This window comes from Schistocerca serialis, chromosome 1, assembly GCF_023864345.2.
Source record: "Schistocerca serialis cubense isolate TAMUIC-IGC-003099 chromosome 1, iqSchSeri2.2, whole genome shotgun sequence".
Classification (NCBI taxonomy): domain Eukaryota; kingdom Metazoa; phylum Arthropoda; class Insecta; order Orthoptera; family Acrididae; genus Schistocerca; species Schistocerca serialis.
In genome coordinates this window covers 718,611,388-718,636,905 of record NC_064638.1, presented here as the reverse complement: position 1 = coordinate 718,636,905, position 25,518 = coordinate 718,611,388, and the positions used below count along the sequence as shown (strand labels likewise).

At 40.1% G+C, this 25,518-nt stretch overlaps 1 protein-coding gene across 4 annotated transcripts in view; it reads right to left on the bottom strand.

The window, feature by feature from the left end:
• LOC126481244 (tumor susceptibility gene 101 protein) overlaps nt 1-25,518 on the bottom strand; it is a 159,848-nt gene that overhangs the window by 33,635 nt on the left and 100,695 nt on the right. For all 4 annotated transcript variants that reach the window (XM_050104860.1, XM_050104867.1, XM_050104876.1 and 1 more), the window contains 2 exons: nt 8,735-8,968; nt 238-371 (listed from right to left, as the gene is read on the bottom strand). In XM_050104860.1, the coding sequence (XP_049960817.1) occupies nt 238-371; nt 8,735-8,968 (368 nt within the window). The remainder of the gene's footprint in view (nt 1-237; nt 372-8,734; nt 8,969-25,518) is intronic.

The window sequence follows — 25,518 nt, the reverse complement described above, 5'->3', positions numbered from 1 at the left end:
TACCCATTATTTTCTCTAAAACATCTGCTTTGAGTGTTAATTGAACAGGGAATAAAATATAAATGATCAAGCATTGATAGCGTTATAGGTCACACTTCCTTCAAATCTTAAAAAAAAAATAAATAATAATAATATGTATAAGTGAGAAGACAAAAGAGCTTTTCTCTGTTGGCACCACTGCACCATGCATTATACACATAACACTAACATTTACATTATTAATATGCAAGTACTTACTGCTTGTAAAGAGGGGCTGTTGTTGTTACAGCTTCATCAACATCAATAGCTTCTTGTTCAGATAATCGAGCAATAGCCTTCTCCAGTTCTTGTTCTTTGTCCTCCAGGACAGTTATGTTCTTATCAAGTTCAACCTGATGAAGTAAACAGATCTTTTATTTACGATTATTTTGCAGGAAATAAAATGGATATTTAGATAATTTAATTTTTCTTTCAAATCATATTATTAGTAATAAATTAACACAATAAATTTTAAATTCTATTCCTTTTATAGTACCACAAGATGTTGCTCATTTGCAAATTTGTACTGGTTCAAATGGCTCTGAGCACTGTTTGACTTAACTTCTGAGGTCATCAGTCCCCTAGAACTTAGAACTACTTAAACTTAACTAACCTAAGGACATCACACACACCCATGCCCGAGGCAGGATTCGAACCTGCGACCATAGTGGTCGCGTGGTTCCAGACTGTAGCGCCTAGAACTGCTCGGCCACCACAGCCAGCAAATTTGTACTATTTTGTGGCGAATTTTTGAATTTAAGTTACTTAGCTTATTGATTTTATGCTTGTTGTTATACAGGCTGTAACAAAACGGCATGGCCATACAATCAGGAAACATTATTCACACATAGAAGAAACAAATATATTAAATGGATATGGGACTGTAAACACTACATTTCCATGTTAGAGCTCATTTTTTACTTCTGTTCACAATCAGTCAGTGTTTGGGCCAGCACTGTTGGTGACTCTGCTTTCTCAGAGAATACTGTACATGCTCTGGTTCTGGTAGAACATGTGCCTTTATGAGCATGACAAAATGTACTTTATACATGATGGAGCTCCTCCTCATTTCTGTGTTAATGTTTGTGGTCTTCTAAATAACAAATTCTGTGATGGATGGATAGGTAGACGTGTACCATTCCCAGCTTCCAAGTTCTCCAGACCAAAACTACTAGAGTTTTATTTGTGCGGGCACTTGAAACTCTTGTGTACAGAACTCCAGTGCAAGACATGCAGAGTCTTCATACCCATATTGTGGAACGCTATGAAACAATACACATTCCTCCAGGAATACATCAGTGCATCAGAAATTCAATGTGAAGGCAAGTTGATGCATGCATCCTTACTAAAGGAGGGCATTTTGAACATTTCAAGTAAGAAACTGTTTCATGCTGGTACGTTCTGTTTCTGTGTGTTTTCAATGATTAATGTTATTATGAAGAGAAGTACAAAATGAGTCCTATGGAAATAAAATGTTTCTGGAGCCATGTCCATATAACATTTTCTTTCTCTATATGTGAGAAATGTTCGCTGAAAGTTTGGTTCTACCTTTTTGCTGCTCCTAATACAGAATGTTTTTGAAAAATTTGTACACATGTAACCACAGTGATTAACAAAAGCTGAAGGGTAATATTATGAATGCAAAACAAACATACATAAATGAATAATAACATCATGAAATCCAACCTTTCCTTTAACAGCACCTACTGAATGGAAAACTCTAATTAATAACATCACTAATTGAAGTTGGATTCAGCAGCCAGAAGTACAACTCAACAAAAGTACCAAGCATTTACATCATAGGCTTACAACAGTTGGACATTTACTTTGTAAATAAAAAGAACACAGGCAAAATCAGTATTTGACTATGAAATATACAGTCTATCTGACCTGTTATATCTGTACTGTGCATTACTTACCTAAGATGCAAACAAAGGAATCCACGCGTTTGGGAACATAGAAGTAGGATAGTGCCTAAAAATTAAATCCACAATGACTGTCACACCAGATCTAAGTTTCTACAAATAACAGGATATGAACCCAGGAGTGACTGATCTGTTCTACATCATCATCATCATCATATCATCATCATTATCATCAACTGCTCCTGACTCCAGCAAGTTGGGTGTAGTTGGATATGGGTGGATAGAACATCCTAGAAGGAGCTCAAACATATTGGCTTGTTGCAATAACAATTATACATTTATTGCCAATGCCTTTCTCACAAATATCATGAAATTTCCTGTCAGATATTTTCCCTGGTATAGCTATTTGAAAATACTGTATCAGGATTCTATGTAAAGACATTAGTTCCCTATTACCATGCCAGTATAGTCTTTCAAGCTCTATTATGCCATTTATGCTCCATTCCAGATGAAGCTACTGCCATGTTTCCACATATTAATTTATCCTTCAATTTTTCTTGAAAGCAAGACTGGAGAAACTGCACTTCATTTGCCTGGTGATGATTACTGGTATTGCAGTAACGATGCTGTATCCAAGACAAGTTGCTTTTTGCAAATCTTTAAAATAATAGGAAAGTTTTGTAACACAGTAACTGATGAATAATGTGACAGAATTTGGAAGCTATTTGCTTTCTGTTGGCAATTTCCTGAGAGAGGGTATCACTTGAAGAGACAATATTGTCTACATACTTGAAATTGTCATCTATAAAGATCTTTTCATTTCCAACATTCAAAAGGGTTGTTTTTGGATTTCTGGTCATTTCCACACCAACTCTTTGTTCTACTGATGATCACTCCTATTTTCTGGAATTCAGTTTGCTGAAGATTAATTTGTAAAGAACTTCCGTTTCACCCCATTACACGACACGATCAACGAAAACTGAGGCATTTGCATTACGGTTCTTTTATTTTACTGCTTTTCTTACTTCATTCATTATAACAACGAAGAGATGTGGTGACAAGCAACATCCTAATTGAACTCCACTTTAAGTTTTAAACCATTTTCATCATCTTGCGTGGATCTGTATGCACACTTATCATTTCTATACAGTTCTTCAGAACAAAAGATCAACATGTACTTTTTTTGCCACCAACATTTCCACATAAGTTTGCATGGTACACAGTCTCATGCCTCTTCATGTTTAAGAATATGAGTATGATTCACTGGATTTTCACACAGTGTTTTTCAAATAGCGTTCTCTCACCAAAAAGGAGATCTATTGTTGATCTGTTAGTTCTATAACCATCCTGTTCCTCCTGCAATTAAGGTTCCATGGATTTCCTCAATCTATTCTCCGGGATGGACTCATCTTTTTAACCCACGAGACAGAAGGTTTGCGCTTTTGTAGTTTACACATTTCTTTTAGTCACTGTTCTTAAACAATAGATTGATCATTACCAGTTCCAATCACTGAGTACTTCAGTATCTTGCCACCTTTTATTCACCACTCACACTCCATGTATTCTTTGTTTCCTATGTCTGTCAAATGTCTAACCAGTTCTTTTAATATATAATGGCACTTAAGGTTATTTCTGATAGAACAATTTGATATTTTGGATGAAAAGCAAACAAGAGAAACAAAATGAAATCTGTCTGGTTTTGCACCCTTGAAGCATTATTTTACTTCATCATTCCACTGCATTTTTTCTTTTTTTATCTTATATTGTTTTGGCATTTACATAATGACAAACCTGTTCCTACTACTAACTCTGAAAGAGTATCCCACACTTCATTTAAGGACCTTAGCTCATCTTTCGACAAGCTGTGAATCTGGTCTCTGAACTCTTCTGTTACAGTCATTTGAGAGTGTAATGAAGTTTCAATTTTTTGTTATCTTCTGTTACAGTCTTTCTGATGTCTTCACATTGCAATATCTGCAACTAACAGTCTGTTATTTACATGTAAGTGTTCACATGGGGTTATTTTGATATCAATGATAGTTTTCCAAACTGCTAGGTCTTATTACTGAAACTTCCAGAGAGGTGTATAAATAATGGAAGGAGTAAAGGTAACCACTCAGCATACAGCTGAGGCATTTAGTGAATGATAGGCACATAAACAAGACTGTTCTTGTTGTTGTTGCTAATCTTTCTTACAATGTCCTCTACTGGGGGTATCATGCTGTTTTTTTTTTTTTTTTTTTTTTTTTTAATCACTTCCTCATGTTCCAATCCCTTTCACAATGTAATCCATTGTATCTCAATTCATCATCCCACATAACTGTTTTAGAGCAACAACGGCAGTTTTCTATATCTACGTTTAATTTTCTTTCCTACGTTTGATTCCTTTATCAGCAAGTCAGAAGAAGGAAATCTCAAACTGCTCAGTTAGGACCCTTTCCCCGAGAATAATGTAAAAATTTTCCAGTTCTCATTAATGACCCTTACACTTGAACTTTAACTGTATAGAAAAAGTATAAGTAGTATAAGGAGGGAGGAATATAGATTTATTCTTTTCAAATTAAGCTGAATATTCACCTTCATGCTGCTCAAGTAGACAACGAAAAACTTTTCAAATAAGAGAAAAAATTATCTTTATATAGGTGTCACCTTTATTTTTGTCTTGTAAAATTTAATGGAAATACATAACTTACAGTACAGATATTTATGCAGATCATTATCAGTGAAACAAAAAAGCGCACTGATTTTTCTAAAGGAAACATATGGGGTTAAAAAGTACCTGGTTGAAAAGAATCACACTGGTACAAAATCATGACTTTATTAACTGGGGTACTCTGACCATGGACCTTGCCATTGGTGGGGAGGCTTGCATGCCTCAACGATACAGATAGCCATACCGTAGGTGCAACCACAACGGAGGGGTATCTGTTGAGGGGCCAGACAAACGTGTGGTTCCTGAAAAGGGGCAGCAACCTTTTCAGTAGTTGCAGGGGTATGATTGACTGATCTGGCCTTGTAACACTATCCAAAATGGCCTTGCTGTTCTGGTACTGCGAACGGCTCAAAGCAAGGGGAAACTACAGCCGTAATTTTTCCCGAGAGCATGCAGCTTTACTGTATGATTAAATGATGATGGCGTCCTGTTGGGTAAAATATTCCGAGGGGTAAAATAGTCCCCCATTCGGATCTCCGGGCGGGGACTACTCAAGAGGACATCGTTATCAGAAGAAAGAAAACTGGCGTTCTACGGATCAGAGCGTGGAATGTCAGATCCCTTAATCGGGCAGGTAGGTTAGAAAATTTATAAACGGAAATGGGTAGGTTAAAGTTAGATATACTGGGAATTAGTGAAGTTTGGTGGCAGGAGGAACAAGACTTTTGGTCAGCTGAATACAGGGTTATAAACACAAAATCAAATAGGGGTAATGCAGGAGTAGGTTTAATAATGAATAAAAAAACAGGAGTATGGGTAAGCTACTACAAACAGCATAGTGAACGCATTATTGTGGCCAAGATAGACACGAAGCCCAAGTCAACTACAGTTATACAAATTTGTATGCCAACTAGCTCTGCAGATGACGGAGAAATTGATGAAATGTATGATGAGATAAAAGAAATTATTCAGGTAGTGAAGGGAGACGAAAATTTAATAGTCATGGGTGACTGGAATTCGAGAGTAGGAAAAGGGAGAGAGGGAAACGTAGGTGAATATGGATTGAAGCTAAGAAATGAAGGAGGAAGCCACCTGGTAGAATTTTGCGCAGAGCATAACTTAATTATAACTAACACTTGGTTCAAGAATCATGAAAGAAGGTTGTATACATGGAAGAACCCTGGAGATACTAGAAGATATCAGATAGATTATATAATGGTAAGACAGAGATTTAGGAACCAGGTTTTAAATTGTAAGACATTTCCACGGGCAGATGTGGACTCTGACCACAATCTATTGGTTATGAACTGTAGATTAAAACTGAAGAAACTGCAAAAATGTGGGAATTTAAGGAGATGGGACCTGGATAAACTGAAAGAACCAGAGGTTGTACATGGTTTCAGGGAGAGCATAAGGTAACAATTGACAGGAATGGGGGAAAGAAATACAGTAGAAGAAGAATGGGTAGCTCTGAGGTATGAAGTAGTGAAGGCGGCAGAGGATGAAGTAGGTAAAAAGACAAGGACTAGTAGAAATCCTTGGGTAACAGAAGAAATATTGAATTTAATTGATGAAAGGAGAAAATATAAAAATGCAGTAAATGAAGCAGGCAAAAAGGAATACAAACGTCTCAAAAATGAGATTGACAGGAAGTGCAAAATGGCTAAGCAGGGATGGGTAGAGGACAAATGTAAGGATGTAGAGGCTTATCTCATGAGGGGTAAGATAGATACTGCCTACAGGAAAATTAAAGAGACCTTTGGAGAAAGGAGAACCTCTTGCATGAATATTAAGAGCTCAGATGGAAACCCAGTTCTAAGCAAAGAAGGGAAAGCAGAAAGGTGGAAGGAGTATATAGAGGGTCTATACAAGGGCGATGTACTGGAGGACAATATTATGGAAATGGAAGAGGATGTAGATGAAGGTGAAATGGGAGATATGATACTGCATGAAGAGTTTGACAGAGCACTGAAAGACCTGTCGAAACAAGGCCCCCGGAGTAGACAACATTCCATTAGAACCACTGACAGCCTTGGGAGAGCCAGTCCTGACAAAACTCTACCATCTGGTGAGAAAGATGTACGAGACAGGCGAAATACCCTCAGACTTCAAGAAGAATATAATAATTCCAATCCCAAAGAAAGCAGGTGTTGACAGATGTGAAAATTACCAAACTATCAGTTTAATAAGTCACAGCTGCAAAATACTAACGCGAATTCTTTACAGACGAATGGAAAAACTGATAGAAGCCGGCCTTGGGGAAGATCAGTTTGGATTCCGTAGAAATGTTTGAACACGTGAGGCAATACTGAGCTTACGACTTATCTTAGAAGAAAGATTAAGAAAAGGCAAACCTACATTTCTAGCATTTGTAGACTTAGAGAAAGCTTTTGACAATGTTGACTGGAATACTCTCTTTCAAATTCTGAAGGTGGCAGGGGTAAAATACAGGGAGCGAAAGGCTATTTACAATTTGTACAGAAACCAGATGGCAGTTATAAGAGTCGAGGGACATGAAAGGGAAGCAGTGGTTGGGAAGGGAGTGAGACAGGGTTGTAGCCTACCCCCGATGTTATTCAATCTGTATATTGAGCAAGCAGTAAAGGAAACAAAAGAAAAGTTTGGAGTAGGTATTAAAATCCATGGAGAAAAAATAAAAACTTCGAGGTTCGCCGATGACATTGTAATTCTGTCAGAGACAGCAAAGGACTTAGAAGAGCAGTTGAACGGAATGGACCGGGTCTTGAAAGGAGGGTATAAGATGAACATCAACAAAAGCAAAACGAGGATAATGGAATGTAGTCGAATTAAGTCAGGTGATGCTGAGGGAATTAGATTTCGAAATGAGACACTGAAAGTAGTAAAGGAGTTTTGCTATTTGGGGAGCAAAATAACTGATGATGGTCGAAGTAGAGAGGATATAAAATGTAAACTGGCAATGGCGAGGAAACCATTTCTGCAGAAGAAAAATTTGTTAACATCGAGTATAGATTTAAATGTCAGGAAGTCGTTTCTGAAAGTATTTGTATGGAGTGTAGCCATGTATGGAAGTGAAATGTGGACGATAAATAGTTTAGACAAGAAGAGAAAAGAAGCTTTAGAAATGTGGTGCTACAGAAGAATGCTGAAGATTAGATGGGTAGATCACATAACTAATGAGGAAGTATTGAATAGAATTGGGGAGAAGAGGAGCTTGTGGCACAACTTGACTAGAAGAAGGGATTGGTTGGTAGGACATGTTCTGAGACATCGAGGGATCACCAGTTTAGTATTGGAGGGCAGTGTGAAGGGTAAAAATCATAGAGGGAGGCCAAGAGATGAATACACTAAGCAGATTCAGAAGGATGTAGGCTGCAGCAGGTACTGGGAGATGATGAAGCTTGCACAGGATAGAGTAGCGTGGAGAGCTGCATCAGACCAGTCTCAGGACTGAAGACCACAACAACAACAACTCTGACAACCCAAATTAATACAGTCATGATTTTGTACCGGGTACTTTAATACCATATGTTACCTTGAGAAAAATCACTATACTTTTTTAAATTAATTCACATATTCAAATTCTTAAAATCCATCATGAAGGAAAACTTTCAGGAACATGGACTAGACAAGTTATACATAAACAGGCAGAAGCAGCCCTGCAGCTTGTTTCTGTAAAGCATACTAACAACAAATTACGACTAGTGCTAATCTACTCTCACTGCTAATTATGAAAATTAGATTTGGATTTTACGTATATTAGATGAAAAGTAACTACTTTGGGAGAAAAAGAATCACTGCTCTTTTTCGTACACTACCCAGCTGTTGTTTCTCTCTACAAGTTAATACTAAGAATTTACGTAACTTTTCTGATTTCTGAGAGCACTATCATCTGTCTACATACTGGAATAGTAAAAAACCTGTGTAAGACTGTATTAACTTGAATGTAGATCCATAAGTCCAAATATTCTGTTAAATTATTTTGTTTTTGAATATCTGTGGATCCCCAATTTCCTACATTTTTCTACCAACAGCCTGTTAAAGACTTTAAAGACTTTTGCATCAGAATATAAAACTCCATACTGAGCCTTAGACATGTAAGTGCAAATCCTCATGGCAAATGTGTGAGAAAGAAATTAAAACTTTTGCTAAAGAACAGTCCAAGAGGAAAAAGTACAGTGTAAATCAGTTAACTTGTCTCTTAAATGGCCCACTTTACCTGTTCCTTCTCCAATCTTGTTATAATGTCATCAAGTTTATTTTTGCCCTGAGTTAGTTCCTGCTGGGTACGAGTCAGAGTTTCTATCTCGGCCTGCATTTGAGAGAACTGTTCTCGAAGTCTACGGCGCACTTTATCTTCAACAGCGGATAGCAAAGAAGCCCTGATGTGTTCTTCTGTGATGGTTCCAGTTGTTCCACCAGAATTCCCTGAAGAGTTTGTGGGTGGAGAGGACTGTAAATTAAGCAAAAGTATATCATAAATAATGGTGAATTGTAAAGCCTTGACAGCATAACAATACTACTACTACTACTACTACTAAATAATAATAATATTAATAATAATCTTCACAGAAGAGACTGCTAAAGACGGGTAGATGGCCTTAATCCGTCCACTGCAGAAAGCAGGAGACAAAACCGATGTGAACAATTACAGAGGCATTTCTCTCCTATTGGTCACCTATGAAATTTTATCGAAAAGAATTATTAGCTTGGGCAGACCAGCAACTACTCAACTTTCAAACTGGTGAATATCAATGTGATTTTAGAAAGAATAAATCATGTTTAAAATAGATTGTCAACCAAAAGTCAATAATAATGTATTGTTAATCATTTACGTTAAGTTCAGGGAAGCTTATGACTCACGTGAAAGAAAGTCACTATTCGAAATATTCAATGTACTGGGCTTGGAAAGCAAAATTATAGCTCTAATTAAGTGAATACAAAAACCAATTGTAAAGTGAAATTTCTAGAAGTTTTGAGATCAAAATTGGAGTTCGGCAGGGAGATGGTCTCTCCTTTTTTCTCTGTAATTGTATTCTAGAAAAAGTCATAAGGGAAGAGAGAACGTCATTAGGAGAAAATCAATATTAGATTACAAAAGGATCAGTCTAAAAATAGATGGATGACCTAGCTACCTTTTTTTAGATTCAGTGGAAACAACCACTTGTCGATTAGAATTGCTTAAAGAACAATCTGGAAAAGCAAATCTTGTTTGAGAAAATCAAATTTATGACAAACATGAAGGCAGTCTCAAACGTAATTGTTGAGCATTTTTTAATATAAACATGAAAGCTTCCTGAAATAATGTTTTATTAATTACTCAGTACATATTACCCCAGAACCCATAATCACCACTGATTAAAATACAAAGGAGTAAACAAAAAAACTGTCGATATCAATTTACATATCTCAACATGTACCCTTAAACTGACATCAACACACAGTATGAAGTCTAAATGTACAGTTACTCCTTCAATTTCTTCACAAAGCTACAGTTTCTTATACATGTTCCATGTCTGGCATTGATAAGTGATTTTGCGAAACCATCGGCTAACATTTCTTCAGAAGCAGACGTTCAACATCAATTACACCTGACTCCAAGGGCTTTCTTATAAAAGGATACTTTATATGTTTGGTTCTACAGTTTGTCACTAGATTCTTGGCTAACTGAATCATTCCTTTATTATTACAGTATGACTTTATGACATTGTTTGTATCACTTTGAGACTGGCACTTTCTTATATGATTGTCCGTTTGCGTTTGGTACTTGGTTTTTCAGTTTTTGCCATGGGTATGAAAGAAGCAAGCCTATTACAAATGTGAATCTTTCCTTGTTTGTTTAGATGTAAACGATGAGTTTTAGATTCATTTCTTTTCAGGTGTTCGATTTCGAAATTCACAGATAATCTCCTCCTACACATGCCTGTGGCAGTATTGATTTTTTCTAACATAATGCGGTTTGCAGCTTTGATTTTTCCATTTAGAACTTGTGCATCATATCTAAGAGGTATTAGATGAATTATTACATTTGTTTTTTTGCGTGAGTTTAAGTATGTATTCCAAAGAATCTTTCATGTTCCTCTGCAATTCTTCCAGAGGTTTATCAGTGTCATTTGTGCCACCAATAATGATTAAAGTATCGTTGATGGAGAAGTTATCAGTTAATTTGCCTGCGTTTTTCACAACTTCCTTAATTGGTGCCCCTGGTTTTATAATACTTTGAACACTGAATTTTTTGCCTATTTCGTCTTGTAGTATACTCCCACAGTTTCTGCCATGACTGTCACTTAAAACAAGAACTTTATTTCCTTTTGCAGCAGTTGTTTGAGGCCTAACAGATCGCGAGTTTTCACACAAATGATGGTTACGGTGTTTCACTGCATTTTGCTCATTATGCTCTTGAATCCTTGATTTTAAACTTCATAGCACTGTTTTCTTCTTGCTTCTTGCAACACTTTTTTAACTTTGTTCTTGATTACTTGAGACCATTCTTCAGAAAAGGGCATGGTTTCTGGCGGAATTTTTGGCGCACTTTTCTTTATCAGTGGTTCACATTTTGGTGTTTGAGGTTTAGTAATTTCCATTTTTAGTGTACTGATAATAGACTGGATACTCGTTCGTGTAGTTTCAATATTTCATCCTTACAATTTGCACACGGTTTCTTTTTACTGGCAATATTTACATTTTTCCTAGGAGAAGCACGACATACTTTTGCACTGGCTGCCATCTTCACACATACTATAGATTCTGTCTGTCTCCATTTGCCCACACAAATCAGAATGTACTAAGTCTGAGATGTGTTTAAAATATCTTTAGCTGGGTTTGAGTGGAAGATGTGAGTGTTTTCCCACAATGCAAAACTCACGGCGATCTTTAATCACAATAACTTCATTTAGTCCCATTGAAACCTTTGATAATTTCTGCATACTTTTGCAATTCACATGTCCTTGCCAATGATGCCATAAGATTCAACTATCTTTTGTATAGTAGCACCGTTTCACTTCATTTGTATTCAAACAATAGATTCCAACTTAGGCTTTGCTTTGGCAATTAGTTCACCTTCTGTGTTGTAGATGAATCCACCTTTTTTGTTAAAAATGACTTTATACCCTTTGTTTACAATTTTACTAACAGAGCAAATTTACAGGTGTGTCTGAGGTATGAATCACATCAGATGTATCTTCTTCTGTAGTTTTATCACCAGTATAGAAGGTCAGATGAACACTTCCAGTAGTCTCTGCTACTAAGCCATCACCTCCCACAATGGTCACTGAACTACTACATGGCTTGGCATTATGAAGCTTCCTTCCATCATTTGAAATATGAGTCAAGGCACAGGAGTCTAAGAACCACATATCCTTTTCGTGAGACTGTTTAACATCAGCTGCACGAAAAACTTTCTTTTGATTTGACTGTTTCCTAAATACATATCTGTCATCATCATTTTTGACGAGCTTTCTCCTTTTACATCTTTGCTAGAACAATTGTTAGCAGAATGATTTGGTTTGTTGCACTTGTACCATTTAATAACACATTTTGTAGGCCTCTGTTTATTTGCATATACAGCAGATTCTTCATTTCCATTTGGGTCTTTAGGTTTGATGTCTTGTAACAGTTTAACTTTAATACAATCTCCTGATACATGTACAAATGTTTTCAAGTGCCACTATAATAGGCCGATAATGATCAGGTAATCCAGCCAGGAGCAAAGTTCCTATCCAGTCTTCACTCACCAGAAACTTCATTTCATTTAACTTAAACATGGTCATTATTATTCAATTGGCGTAGTCATCTATGACTTGCATTTATCTAATTTGGTTGTGATTAATATCTAAGCAAGCCCACTCCACATAAGAGTCCTGAGTCTTCAAATGCCTTTTACAAGGCTGTCCAAGCTTCTGCTGCCATATTTGTGTCCCTTATATGGGGATACTTCATCTTGTTGATGAAAAGTATAATATGTGAACGTGCCTTTTTTGTCTCTCTTCTTCCAAAAATTGTCTCCTCTCGTCAGATGCAAAGGAGGGTTTTCTCCACCATCCTATAATTCGTCATGGTCAAAATACGCCTTCATGGCAAATTTTCATATTGAATCATTTTCATGCCCCATCAGCTTTTCAACCACTGGAAGTTCAGTTAGGGCTGTACCACTCATTTTTAGCCTTGAGTGAGGAAAAAAAGTTGGCAGTCTGCACACATGAATGATCAATCAACAAAAAATTAATGATCAGCATACACATAACTTCCAAACCAGCTCTGGACTTCCATGCACGACTTCAATTGTAATATTTATAAAACATCACTTTCACACCTGTGTCTGGGCTCAATCTTTTGTTCAGCATTTTTTAACATAAGCATGAAATTTTTAGGAAATAACATATTATTTATTAATTAGTACGTGAATAACAACAACTACACACCTCAAAATGCATAATCACCACCAAGTAATTACAACACAATGGAGTAAACAATAAAATCTGTCTACATCAATTTACATATCTCAACAATTAAAACGGAATAAGGAGAAATTGAGAGAACTAACACATTCAAGTATCTAGGAGAGGTAATTAAACACGATATTTTGGAGAAGGAAGCCGTTAAGGCGAGAGTTAATAATACAAAAACAGCATATTACCTACCTAAGGAAATATATAATAAGAAATCAGTACCCATCAATGCTAAACTTAAACCCTAATCTACAGTAATTCATTCCGAAGCACTTTATGCAGCAGAATGTTTAACCCTGAACAGAGAGGTGATGAGGGAAGCACTGGAAATCACAGAAAGAAAAATAACAAGGTAAATTTTGCGACTTGTTAAAGATTAAACATAATACAGAAGACATCATAATAGTGAATTTTATATATTGAAGAAATTACAGCCATATTAGGAAAAGAAGACCATCTTTCTACAGCCACATCCAATAGACTGACAGAAAGACTGTTCAAACAATGGAAAATTCAGGATGGAATGTAACAACACCAGATAAGGAAAGTTGCTACTCACCATACAGCAGAGATGCTGAGTCGCAATAGGCACAACAAAAAGATTCACACAATTATAGCTTTCGGTCATTAAAACCTTTGTCAGCAGAAGACACACATACACACATGTGCACACACACACACTCACGCAAACACAACTAGCACACACGTCCGCAGTCTCAGAGAGCTGAAATCACACTGGTAGTGTGCTCACAACTGTTACAGCATTTATTTGAAGGAAACCTGATTTGCATCCTTACAGTGGCGTTACTAGCACTACTCAAATGCAACTGCGATGAAATCTGTATAGACATCTTTCAGATATAGAAACAGTCTACCAACATTAGTTTATATTGCACATCTCCTCATTGGTGTTGCGATTTTTTTTCCCCATCAGTGTACTGTGTGTGTTGCTTTCCCAACTTAATAGAAAGCAGGAGATAAGTAACATATGAAGATGCTACTTTACCAGTAGGAACGTTAAATAAAACATTTTTATCAATACTATCATTAAATGGATTGAGGGTATTTTTAACTGCTTTAATAACGCTGTGAGGGAGCTGCAGTTTTGGGACCGAATGGCTATGTGTCTCGACAACTGCTGACATAGAAACAAAATCATGACAACACTAAGTTTTGCCTACTTTTGCTAAGGCAACGCTAATTCCGTCATATTCACAATAAAATTATCTCCTTTTTTACATGATGATATAAGGAAATCTGAAGAGGGCAGTTTACTCATACACAGTTGTTTGTTACCACCTGAATACCTCTCATTATTGTCCGGTAAAGGATAGGCAACCATACTTCTGCATTTTATTTATATCTTTTACTCTTGATTGGCGCTAAATTTTTCAGAAAGTGTAACTACGGAAAAAATTCATTAAATAAATTTTAATTAAAAACAGCTTAGCAGGGATATGGGGTGGCAACTCTGGCACTTCAGAATTGCACAAGTGGGAACACTTTGTACAACGTATCATCTGTTCCCATAAAAACCCAGCTTAAACCTCCAGAAGACCCTGTGTCCCACCTACCTATCCCCTTCCCTGTTCACATTCCAGTACCAAACATGTCTATCCTGGCAAAGGGTCTGTAAGTCCTTACCCTTTCTCTATTCCCCCCCCCCCCCCCTCCCCCACTCTCTCTCACACCTCCAGCACAACTTCCTGACACTGCACTTAACTCCCTTATCCTGTCCCTAGCAAATTAATGCATGCTCCATCTGGCAGCATTAGCCTCGTGTGTGTGTGTGTGTGTGTGTGTGTGTGTGTGTGTGTGTATTTGTCCGAAAGCTTTAATATTTCAGCAGTCTTTTTCGTTATGTCTGTTTGCAACTCAATGTCTCCTCCATACAATGCTCACTTACATTTCAATGAAATTAAAAAGCACAGGGCTTAAAAGCAAAATGACAAAAGGAAATGGCAAAAAGAAAAGTCAATACAAATTATACAGCCAAACAATCTGACAATTCTGAACATTAAAAGAATATGAAAAACAGATTGTTAAGGTAACATACAGTTAGATCTGTCTGCAGGAAAGTATTTAGCAATCTTTACAATGGTTGTGGTTTGCCAATAAAGGAAGTGTGTGATCAATTGAACTTTGCAGCAAGGACCTAATAGGACATACATCTGAATTTTAAATTTCTATGCATTGTTTCTATGCATTAAGTCCATTCTGTTATTTTTTAGTAGAATGGATTGGGTGCAGATACGGTGTAGTACCAGAAAAATAAAATGAAATTAAACATGAATCATTTGCACACTGATGTTCCGAAGTGGGAGGAATGTTAAAATTTAAAAGAATTAGCAAGAGCTATCATGGACAAGTACACAAAAAATGGCAGACTAAAACAAAATATACATGAACTGCTGTTAATCATTTGTGGGGAGTAATGCAAGCCTTGTTTCAAATTCAGAGAACTATTTGCTATAAGACTTCTTCAATAGGTCAATGGATCAGTTCAGTATTGTACTGGCACTAAATTTTAGTTACTACAAGATTTACAGAGAGAATTAACACAAATATACAAAAGTGAACCAGTCCAGATAGCCACGCACATTAGATTCCCTGCTTCCAGTACACAAGGAGCTGCTTTGGGCCTATCTCAAATCTGCTCAGTGGATTAATGACAGGAACCAGTGTGTCAGCCAGCCTGGATGGGGTTGTTAGGTTTCCCACATACACTTAGATAAATGCCAAACTAGTTCTCAGGTTCTGCCTCATTTACATGATGTGCTAAAACTTTCACAAACAGTGTCACACTTGACAATGCAATATACACCAGATGCAGACAAAGAGATGGGTAGCTTTGGGGGAGGATAACAGACATCGAGGTCATCGGTTTCATTGGATAAGGGAAGGAAGTTGGCCGTGCCCTTTGAAAGGAACCATCCCAGCATTTACCTGGAGCGATTTAGGGAAATCATGGAAAACCTAAATCAGGATGGCCAGATGGGGGATTGAACCATCATCCTCCCGAATGCGAGTCCAGTGTGCAGACAGAAGAGGTAGATGGATTCCTCCCTGGGGAGAGCTGACAGTGGTTTTAAAATGCCTTTGGGAGCGTCGACTCCATCCTAATATTAGCCTATGTACAGGTATGATTCTCCATGAAAATTGGAGAACTTGGATCTGGCAGGCTGTACGACACTGGAATGAATGAACTGATGGGTGGATGGATGGATACAAAAGTGAAGAACATATTGAACATAATGAAAATTGTTCATTTCTGGAAAGAAAAATACAATTACCAGAAAAACTGTTACTGACAACTCTAAAATAAGCACCGACTTAATAGCAGTGGTATTTAACATAACATGTATCACATAGTGAGCAACTGATATAGGGAATAGTGTACGTAAAAGATCTTCAGGACCCTTTACTATACGAACAACTGGAGGAAAAAGTAGAAGAGAATAAGCTTTCCTTGTGAGAGGATTTATGGGACTGGTATATCATGGCAAATGCAAACACTATTCCGCCATAATGGAGAAGTAACGGCAGAATCAACAGATGGTTTGAAGACATAACTGTAATCTGAACCACAATATCCACTAACAATTAGTTGGTTTTGTTTTGCATTAGGTTCCAAAAACAACTGCGGTAAAATGTGCCCAAGTCAAAACTATAGAACACGAAGACGGAGAGGAGTTAAAAAATGGCTATACATCAGTCCCAATTGGCATAAGAGAAAACAGCTAAATACAGGGACATGGAGAAGGGGCTAAAAGAGACTATACAGAAATGGAGGTCCAAAACTAGAAATTAAATGGCCTTTGCCATATTGCTTTGGCAGATAAAAAGTAAAACATGGTTGACAGCCCACATGTCATTTGCTAAAATGGTCAATAACTCAAGACGGCAAACCCAAGCGGGAACGTAAACAGTTAAAAAATGAGCATTTTGTCAGGAAGTGGCAGACAGTTAAAACTCGGGCACAAGGTGTAAAAAGTGGTGGAATAGTGCCACTTATCAAATGACGATGGCTAAAAAGGCAGTGCCCAATACGCAGCCTAGTTAAAATGACCTCCCCCTGATGGGAGCGTTGAGAGGAGGTCTTCCAAGCCGCTGGGAGACGGTTAATAATGGTTCAAATGGCTCTGAGCACTATGGGACTCAACATCTTAGGTCATAAGTCCCCTAGAACTTAGAACTACTTAAACCTAACTAACCTAAGGACATCACACACACCCATGCCCGAGGCAGGATTCGAACCTGCGAACGTAGCAGTCCCGCGGCTCCGGACTGCAGCGCCAGAACCGCTAGACCACCGCGGCCGGCTGATGGTTAATAAGCTGGAGCTTATTCCTGTGCAGGGAGGACCATTAGCAATGCCAAGGGGATACCCCCTCCTGACAAACAGCAACACAGGGATCATTGGAGGGAATACAGGAACAAACGGGCTGAGGTACAAGGACTGCAGCCTTGGCACCAGCATCAGCAGCCTCGTTTCCTGGCAGACTGACATGACAAGGAACCCACATAAACATCACAGTGGCTCCACCATGAGTGAAGCAAGTGACAGTTTTCCCGGACCCGCTGCACTAAGGGATGGGCAGTGTACAATGCAAATAGGCTTTGAAGGGCACTGAGTGAGTCTGAGCAGAGGATGCAATTGAGAAGTCTGTGTCACTGGATGTACTCCAAGGCCTGATACAGGGTGAAGAGCTCAGCTGTAAATACTGAGCAGTGTGCTGGAAGCCGATATCAAAAGACATGAGTGCCAAAGATGAAGCCACACGCAACCCCAGGGTCAGTCCAAGAGCCATCAGTGTGCACAAAGGTTCTAATGCAAAGTTCCTTGCGAAGGTCATGACACAGAAGGTGATAGAGTGAGGCTGGAGTAGTGTCCTTAGGAAGTGAATGAAAGCCAAGGTGGTGGAGGGTTTACACCCACCAGGAAAGTTACAGGTAGTGTGAAGTTAAGTCGCCGTAGCAAGTGCCGAAAGCGGACTCCAGGAGGTAACAGAGAAGAGGGACACACCCCATACTGGCGATCAAAGGAATCATTGAAGAAGGAGGCATAGGATGGGTGGCCACGCATGGCAGACAAACGGTATGCATACCTGCTGAGGAGAAACTCACGGCGGTAGGACAGTGGTAGTTCAGCAGCTTCAGCATACAGGCTCTCAACTGGGCTATTGTAAAAGGCGCCAGTGGCCAAACGGATGGCACGATGGTGGATAGTGTTGAGACGGCATAAGAGGGATGGACGGGCAAACGCACAAACAAAGCACCCATAGTCAAGTTTCGAATGGACAAGGGACTGGTTCAAATGGAGGAGGGTGGTTCGATCGGCACCCCAGGAAGTACCATTAAGGACATGTAGGACATTGAGTAACCACGTACAGCGGGCTGCCAGGCAAGACACATGGGAGAACCAAGAGAGTTTCCTATCAAGCATGAGCCGCAGAAATTTCGTAGTTTCGACAAATGGAAGGGCAACAAGCCCAAGATGTAAAGATGGTGGGAGAAGTAAATTGCGCCACCAGAAATTCATTCAGATGGTTTTGCAGTGGAAAAACAAAAGCTATTGTTCATGTTCCAGGAGTAAAGATGATCTAGACATCGCTGAAGATGCCGCTCAGTGAGACAGGTCGGTGGGAAACTTCAATAGATGGCAAAATCAATAACAAAAAGGGAGCCAGAGATGCTTGGTGGGAGACACGCCATATAGGGTTAGCGGTGATAGCAAAGAGAACACCGCTCAGGACGGAACCCTGAGGCACACTGTTTTCCTTGATAAAGGTGTCTGACAAGGCTCAACCCACACACACCTTGAAAACTTGGTCTTTTAAAAATTCCTGAAGGAAACAGGGCAGGCGGCCACAGAAATCCCACATTTAAAGAGTAAGGAGGATACCAGTTCTCCAGCAGGTGTCGTAGGCCTTCTCCAAATCGAAAAACATTGCCACAGTCTGGGATTTCTGCAGAAAACCATTCATAACATGGGTGGACAAAGTAACAAGATGGTAAACTGCAGAATGACGTGCTCGAAATCCACACTGTGCATTTGTTAGTAAACTGCGAGACTCGAGCCACCATACCAGCTGGGCATGAATCATACGTTCCATCACCTTGCAAATGCAGCTCGTGAGAGAGATGGAGCAGTAGCTAGAAGGGAGGTTTTTGTCCTTACCAGGCTTAGGTATGGGTATGACAGTGGCTTCACGCCAAAGTCCAGGAAATGTGCCCTCTGCCCATATGCGGTTGTACGTGTTAAGCAGAAAGTGCTTGCCCACAAGAGAAAGGTGTTGCAACATCTGAACCTGGACAGCATCTGGCCTGGGGCGGAGGATCGGGATGAACTGAGAGCATGATCTAGTTCCCTCATAGTAAAAGTGGCATTGTAGCACTCCCGATTCTGAGAAGAGAAGGGTATCGCCCAAGTCTCCTCTGTTTGTTTCCAATGGAGTAAGGCAGGGTGATAGTGGGAAGAGCTCAAAACTTCCGCAAAATGGCGGCCCAAGGTGTTGGAGATAGCAATAGGGTCCACGATGAGATCGTCTGCTACTGTCAGGCCAGAAATTGGTGAATGGATCTTGGTCCCAGAGAGCTGTCGGAGGTTGGCCCACACAACAGAGGAAGGAGTGGGACTGTTAAAAGAACTAGTGCATGAAATCCAGCTAGTAGCTTTTTTGCTATCCTGAAGAATGCAATGACACTTTGCATGCATCTATTTATAATGAATGTAGTTCATCATCGTAGGATTATGGTTAAAAACATGGAGAGCACAAATTATGTCGCGACACACCTCAGTCCACCAAGGGACTGGGACACGGCGTGGTAAAGAGAAAGTGTGAGGAATGGAATATTCCGTAGCAATAAGGATAATGTTTGTGAAATACTCCGCCTGGTCATCACAACTGGGGATATCTTGTTTTTCGAAGGTCACCAGGGAATAGTAAAGCGCTGTCAGTCAGCCTTAGTAAGCTCCCATTTGGATGTGCACACAGGTGGGGTAAGAATCAGTAAATGGATAGCACATGGGAAATGGTCGCTCGAGTAGGCGTCAGAAAGAACAGGCCACTCAGGATGATGGGCAAGCTGGGCAGTGCAGAATGATAGGTCCAAATGAGACAAGGTGTGTGAGGAGTCACAAAGGAAAGTGGGTGCTCCAATCTTAATGTAGAAGAGGTTGAGTTGATTAAGAAAATCAGCCAAGAGGGCACCTCTCTGACAGGTTCTGGGAGAACCCCAAAGGGGATGATGCACATTAAAGTCACAGAGTAGCAGAAATGGGGGAGGTAGCAGCCCAATAAGCTGAAGGAAATCTGCCCTGGTGACATCAAATGATGGATGGACATAAATGGTACAGAGGGAAAAGGTCAGGTGGGGAAGAAAAAGACGAACTGCAACATCTAGAAGATAAGGTAGTCAGGGAGATGGGTTGACTATGAATGTCATCCCGTGCGAGCAGCATGACACCCCCATGAGATGGAATGCCGACCTCAGGGGGAATGTCAAAACTAACTGGGAAGAAATGTGAAAGCTCAAAGCGGTAGTAAGGGAGCAATTTCGTTTCCTGAAGGCAGAGTACAAGGGGATGCTGCAATGCTAAAAGCAACAGTAAATCCTCTTTGTAGGACTGAAGGCCAAGAAAGTTCCAATGGAGGAGAGTCATGATGAGGAAGAGATGTAGGGGTGTCACCTGGGTGGCTGCTGAGTGACAGCCCTTGAAGAGTCGCTGCTACAGGGCACAGACACAGGAGGACCCTGCTCCATGGGGTCCACAGAAGCATTGGCTTGCTTGTGCTGATGGTCTGTGGAGTCCAACACTGAAAAACAGTTGGTGGTGTGCACTGGTGACACGGAGGCTGGCTGGGCTAAGGTATCACATGGCAACAATGTCGAAGAGGATCTTCAATTCGGCGAAGGAGAAGATCGTTTGTCTTTGGTGGACTACTTTGAGCCTTTCTGGTTAAAGGAAGAGTTGGGTGTTGTTTGGCTGGAGGGACGTAAGATGTCTACTTAGGAGTACTCCTTCTGTGCTTTCTGGCCTATCAGTTGTGTAGCTGGTGGCTTTGCCCCTTGAGGCGAGAGTTTGATGGCTTGTTGCACAGCTGGACAGCGATGCTACCTTGACACTGGGTGATTTCACAAGCTCAGAGCTGAGTTTGAGGTCACATGTCTGCATGGCCATGTCCTTCATGGAGCGAGGGGTAACAAGAACAATACTATCAGTGCCAGACGGGAGAACGCAGGGTTAGCAACTAGTCAATAACTTGAGAGGTACGGCGTAAGGCACTTTTTCCCTTACCCAAATCTCTTGGACAGCTCCCTCATCAAGATGCATGGTACAATCCTGAGATGAGGCAGCACGGTCACCATTGCAGTTGATACAGCGGGGGGGAGGAGGTGGACAATCGCCCTTGAGCGCACCCCTACCACAGGTTACACATTTGGCTGGGTGTTGACAAGACATTCTAGTGTGGTTCAAATGATGACACTTGGTAGCAGTGCATTGGGTTTGGAATGTATGGCCGAACTGTGATAATTTCATAGCCTGCTTTGACCTTGGATGGAAGCACCACTCTATCACAGGTGAGAAAAAGAGGGTGGGCTCTAAGAATGAATCTACCTTTTTCATCACCTGATGGATGGCAATGACACCCTGATCAGAGAGGTAAGATTGGATTTCAGCCTCCGTTAGACAGTCGAGCAGTCTAGTGTAAATAACCTCACGGGAAGAATTAAAAGTTCTATGGGCCTCGACACGAACAGTGTAGCCATGGAGAAGCGAGGCGGCAAGCAGTTGTTGGGCTTGAGAATCAGAAGTAGTCTCCAAAAGCAAAGTGCCATCCCGTAAAAGAGAACAGGATTTCACAGGGACAGCAATTACAACATCTTTCTGATTAATAAACGGATTTACCACGGTGAAGGACTGGCCATTTTCAGAATGTGAGGACACTAGGGACCGTGGTACAGCGGCAAGGGTCTTTGAACCATTAATCTCATTACATTTACGTTTCATAGAATTTGATTGTTAAGATGATTGGCTCAATGCAAGAAAATCCCCCTTGATGGCCACCATCTCCAATGGCGCGCTCCTTCCAACTGAGGTCCCCCTTCACAAGGGGATGCACCCGCCTTAGGTGATTGTTCACATCATCTCAGGTCGCACCTCCCAAACATCTGACAGAGGGACCAATCGGCAATTTGGGAAGCTTGCAGCTCAGGTAATCACCCCTCCCTGGGCTGGACCAGGCCTCTACCGGGGGTACATGTGAACCCGATCTGCAATCCCGGGGCTGGGAATTATGCGTTATCCAGTCACCTATTACGTGTCAGATGTGTGGCCCGGCATTCAGGAGCGCACAGAGAGGAAGAAGAAAAAGAGGAACCTCAAATGTTGAAATGGAGGAACGAGAGGAGAAGGGAAACAAAGAATGGAAAAGGGAGTGAAAGAACAGTGGGGGGGTTCTGCCAAAAGCTCAATATGTTACAGTCTTTTCATTGTGTCTGTCTGAAACTCAGTGTCATCTTTATGGCGAGCAAAAAAAATCTATGCTTTTCATAATACTATTGACAGTCCACACTGGTCTTCCCATTGTTGGACTGTAGCTACTGTATTCTCCAAAACATAGCAGTTCTACTGCAGAGACAATAAAAGGAGTACTTTATTAATGTAGGAGTACAAGAGACTACTCATCGAACAGTACAGGCATTGAACTGTCTACAGGCAGACAAAAAAGAATCAAACCCCCCCCTTTTTTTTTACTAGTCCTTTAACAGGTCAGAGAGGGAGAACACACACACACACACACACACACACACACACACACACCCCTCTGCTACTCTACACAGCTGAACACACAATGCCTTACTAAGGTCACAGAGTACTAGTGCTATAGACTCTTTGTCTCCAAAACCCTGACATATATCTGTAAATGCCATGATTGCAGCTGGATAGGAATGCACAAGGGGAGAGGCAGGAGGTGTAGGGGATAGAAATGTGTCCTGAGTGATATATGGGCACCAGACAAAATGAGTTCGTATAACATACTATGACAGTGAATTGGGAGCGGGGGAGCGGATGGCAAACCAGAGTAATGGAGACTGTTGAAGGATACAGGTGCAGTGGGTTCGCAGAGATTGGGGCCAGGAGCAATTTTCGTGTGCTTGTTGACACTCAACACCTCTTTTCTTTATTGAGTTGTCTCCTTTACTCCTAAATTATTTACATTCTTTCATAAACTTCCTTGCTGTATTTAGACAACACTTTAATTTGGTGCAAATATTTAGTACAAAGAAACTGCTGATGATGATTATATATCCACTAACAACTACAAAGTCACTTTACTGGAATCTGCGTGAATCATCCACCGATACATCATGCAGTCCTAGATGCTTGAGAAGTGTCAGACTAGTGATAAAATATGAAATCCAGCACAGTGAACTTATTTGTCTTGTCTACTGTTATGTTGTAATAATAATAATAATAATAATAATAAGCCAAAATCTGGCATGGTACTTCATGGGGTTTATGTTGTTGTTATAGTTTTTCTCAGTTGCTGAGTGAATACCAGTGAAGTGTGGCAACCAGCTGTGTCAAAAAAAGTTGTTTTGATGTTCTTATACGCAGTGTCCTGTGTAGCATATTAAGCTGTGGGTGGTAGAATGTATCAGTTAAAACATGGTAGAAGCTAAGTTAATGTAGTTGATTTTAAGTTTTCATTAAGTATTTGCTACAGCCTGGGAGTAAACTGCAGAATAGAGGAATTGCAGTATATAAGGCCACATAGATTGCCTGTAATTAAGACATAACTTCCTCATTATTGTCCAGACAATTACATTTATTAAAGACCTCACAGGATGTATATAGCAAGACCTCTACACAACTGAATAAAGAAGTAATACATGACAGTTGCTGCTTAAGGTTTAACACCTTAATTTTCTTATCAGGGAAAAAGCTGGTTGAGCTCATTAGTGAAATTATATGCATCAGCTTATCAGCTTTTGGGAGACAAATGTTTTTATTTTTTTATTTTTTTTAGATAAATTCAGACACAGATCAAAAGACAGAGACTACATTACACCAAGAAGCATGCTTATTAGGCACCAGAAGGAAAAAAGATGTCAAAAAGACAATTAACATTAGTTTTTATACAGATTCAACAACCCTTCACCAAAATATGAAGGCAATAACAAATTAAGGATATCAGCTTGAAGATGAACTTCAGCCTTTAAACTGTATAGTAGTATGAACCACAGAACACTGGTATGGAGATACAGAAACCAAATATTTAGTATTATTCACATGTGAGAGGGTAATCTGCTACTGCAGCACTTCCCAGAAGAGTGAGGGCTATAGGAACACACAGTTGAAATTCAGACACGACCCCAGAACAGTTAGTGAGGAGAAACATTTTAAAATAACAGATATTTAAATAACAGAGATTGGTTTTAAAAAATTATTCTGTGTTTATCACTTAGCAGTAATCCAGATTTTGATGAATTAACAGAGTTTATGGACAAAGTTTCAAAGCAAAAAATTAGACAATCTTATGTGGAGGCATAAATATAAATACATATATCTTAGCTGAAACCAGTATAAAAGTTCATGACAGTTTTAGCATACCACAGTAGCTAAACAGTGAAATGAAGATAGCAAGAACTTCAGCCATCAGCAGTTGGTCATGTTATTAAAACACAGACAGAGAAAGCTGTGATGTATCTGCAAAAGACTTTGGACTATCATATTGTTTATGTCAAATAATAAAACTAAAAGCTAATTTGGTAAAGCCCATAGTAGCAGGACTACGGAAGACTGGATGCCGACTCTCTCATCAGCACTGGTCCACTCGGCACCAGCCCTCCTCTCGGTGTACCTCCTGTCAGTGCCGGCCCTAGTGTCATCACCACACCTGTCTGCAACTATGTCAGCTCTATGGCAGTCTAGACATTGCCAATCCCATACCGGCTGGACCTCCAGTCATCACCAAGACTGTCTGTGACAGTGTCAGTCTTGTTATCATTTCATGTCACTAGCCCTGTCCTGGCTGACCCTCATGTTGTCAACTGTCCCTGCTGACACTGCTGCCAGCCATCCCATCCATCCTACTGTCGCCAGTCCTGCCCCCCCCCCCCCCCCCCCAATCATCATCACATCTGTCTGTTACAACTTCGATCCACTCATCAGTCCGTTCGTTGCTGGCTCTGTCAGTTGACCCTCGTGCTAGCACTGGCTAGGCTTCAAGTCATCGCAACATCCATTTGCGACATCATCCATCCATCTGTCAGTCTTCCTGCTGCCGGCCCTGCCCTGTTCCAGCCAGCCCTCCTGATGTTGCCAGCAATGTCGGTGCTGACACCAGCTGTCTAGTTAATGTGTTCATTCCTGACCCTGCCATGGCTTGTCCTCTTGCCACCACCACCACCACCACCACCACCACCACAGCTGTCCCTGTAGGCACCCCAGTGATTCCCACTGACGTCAACACTGGTGGATGTGGTGTGCCTTCTCCCACATGTGCAGTGCCTCTCTGAGTTGGTTGCACCAACTCTTTTTAAG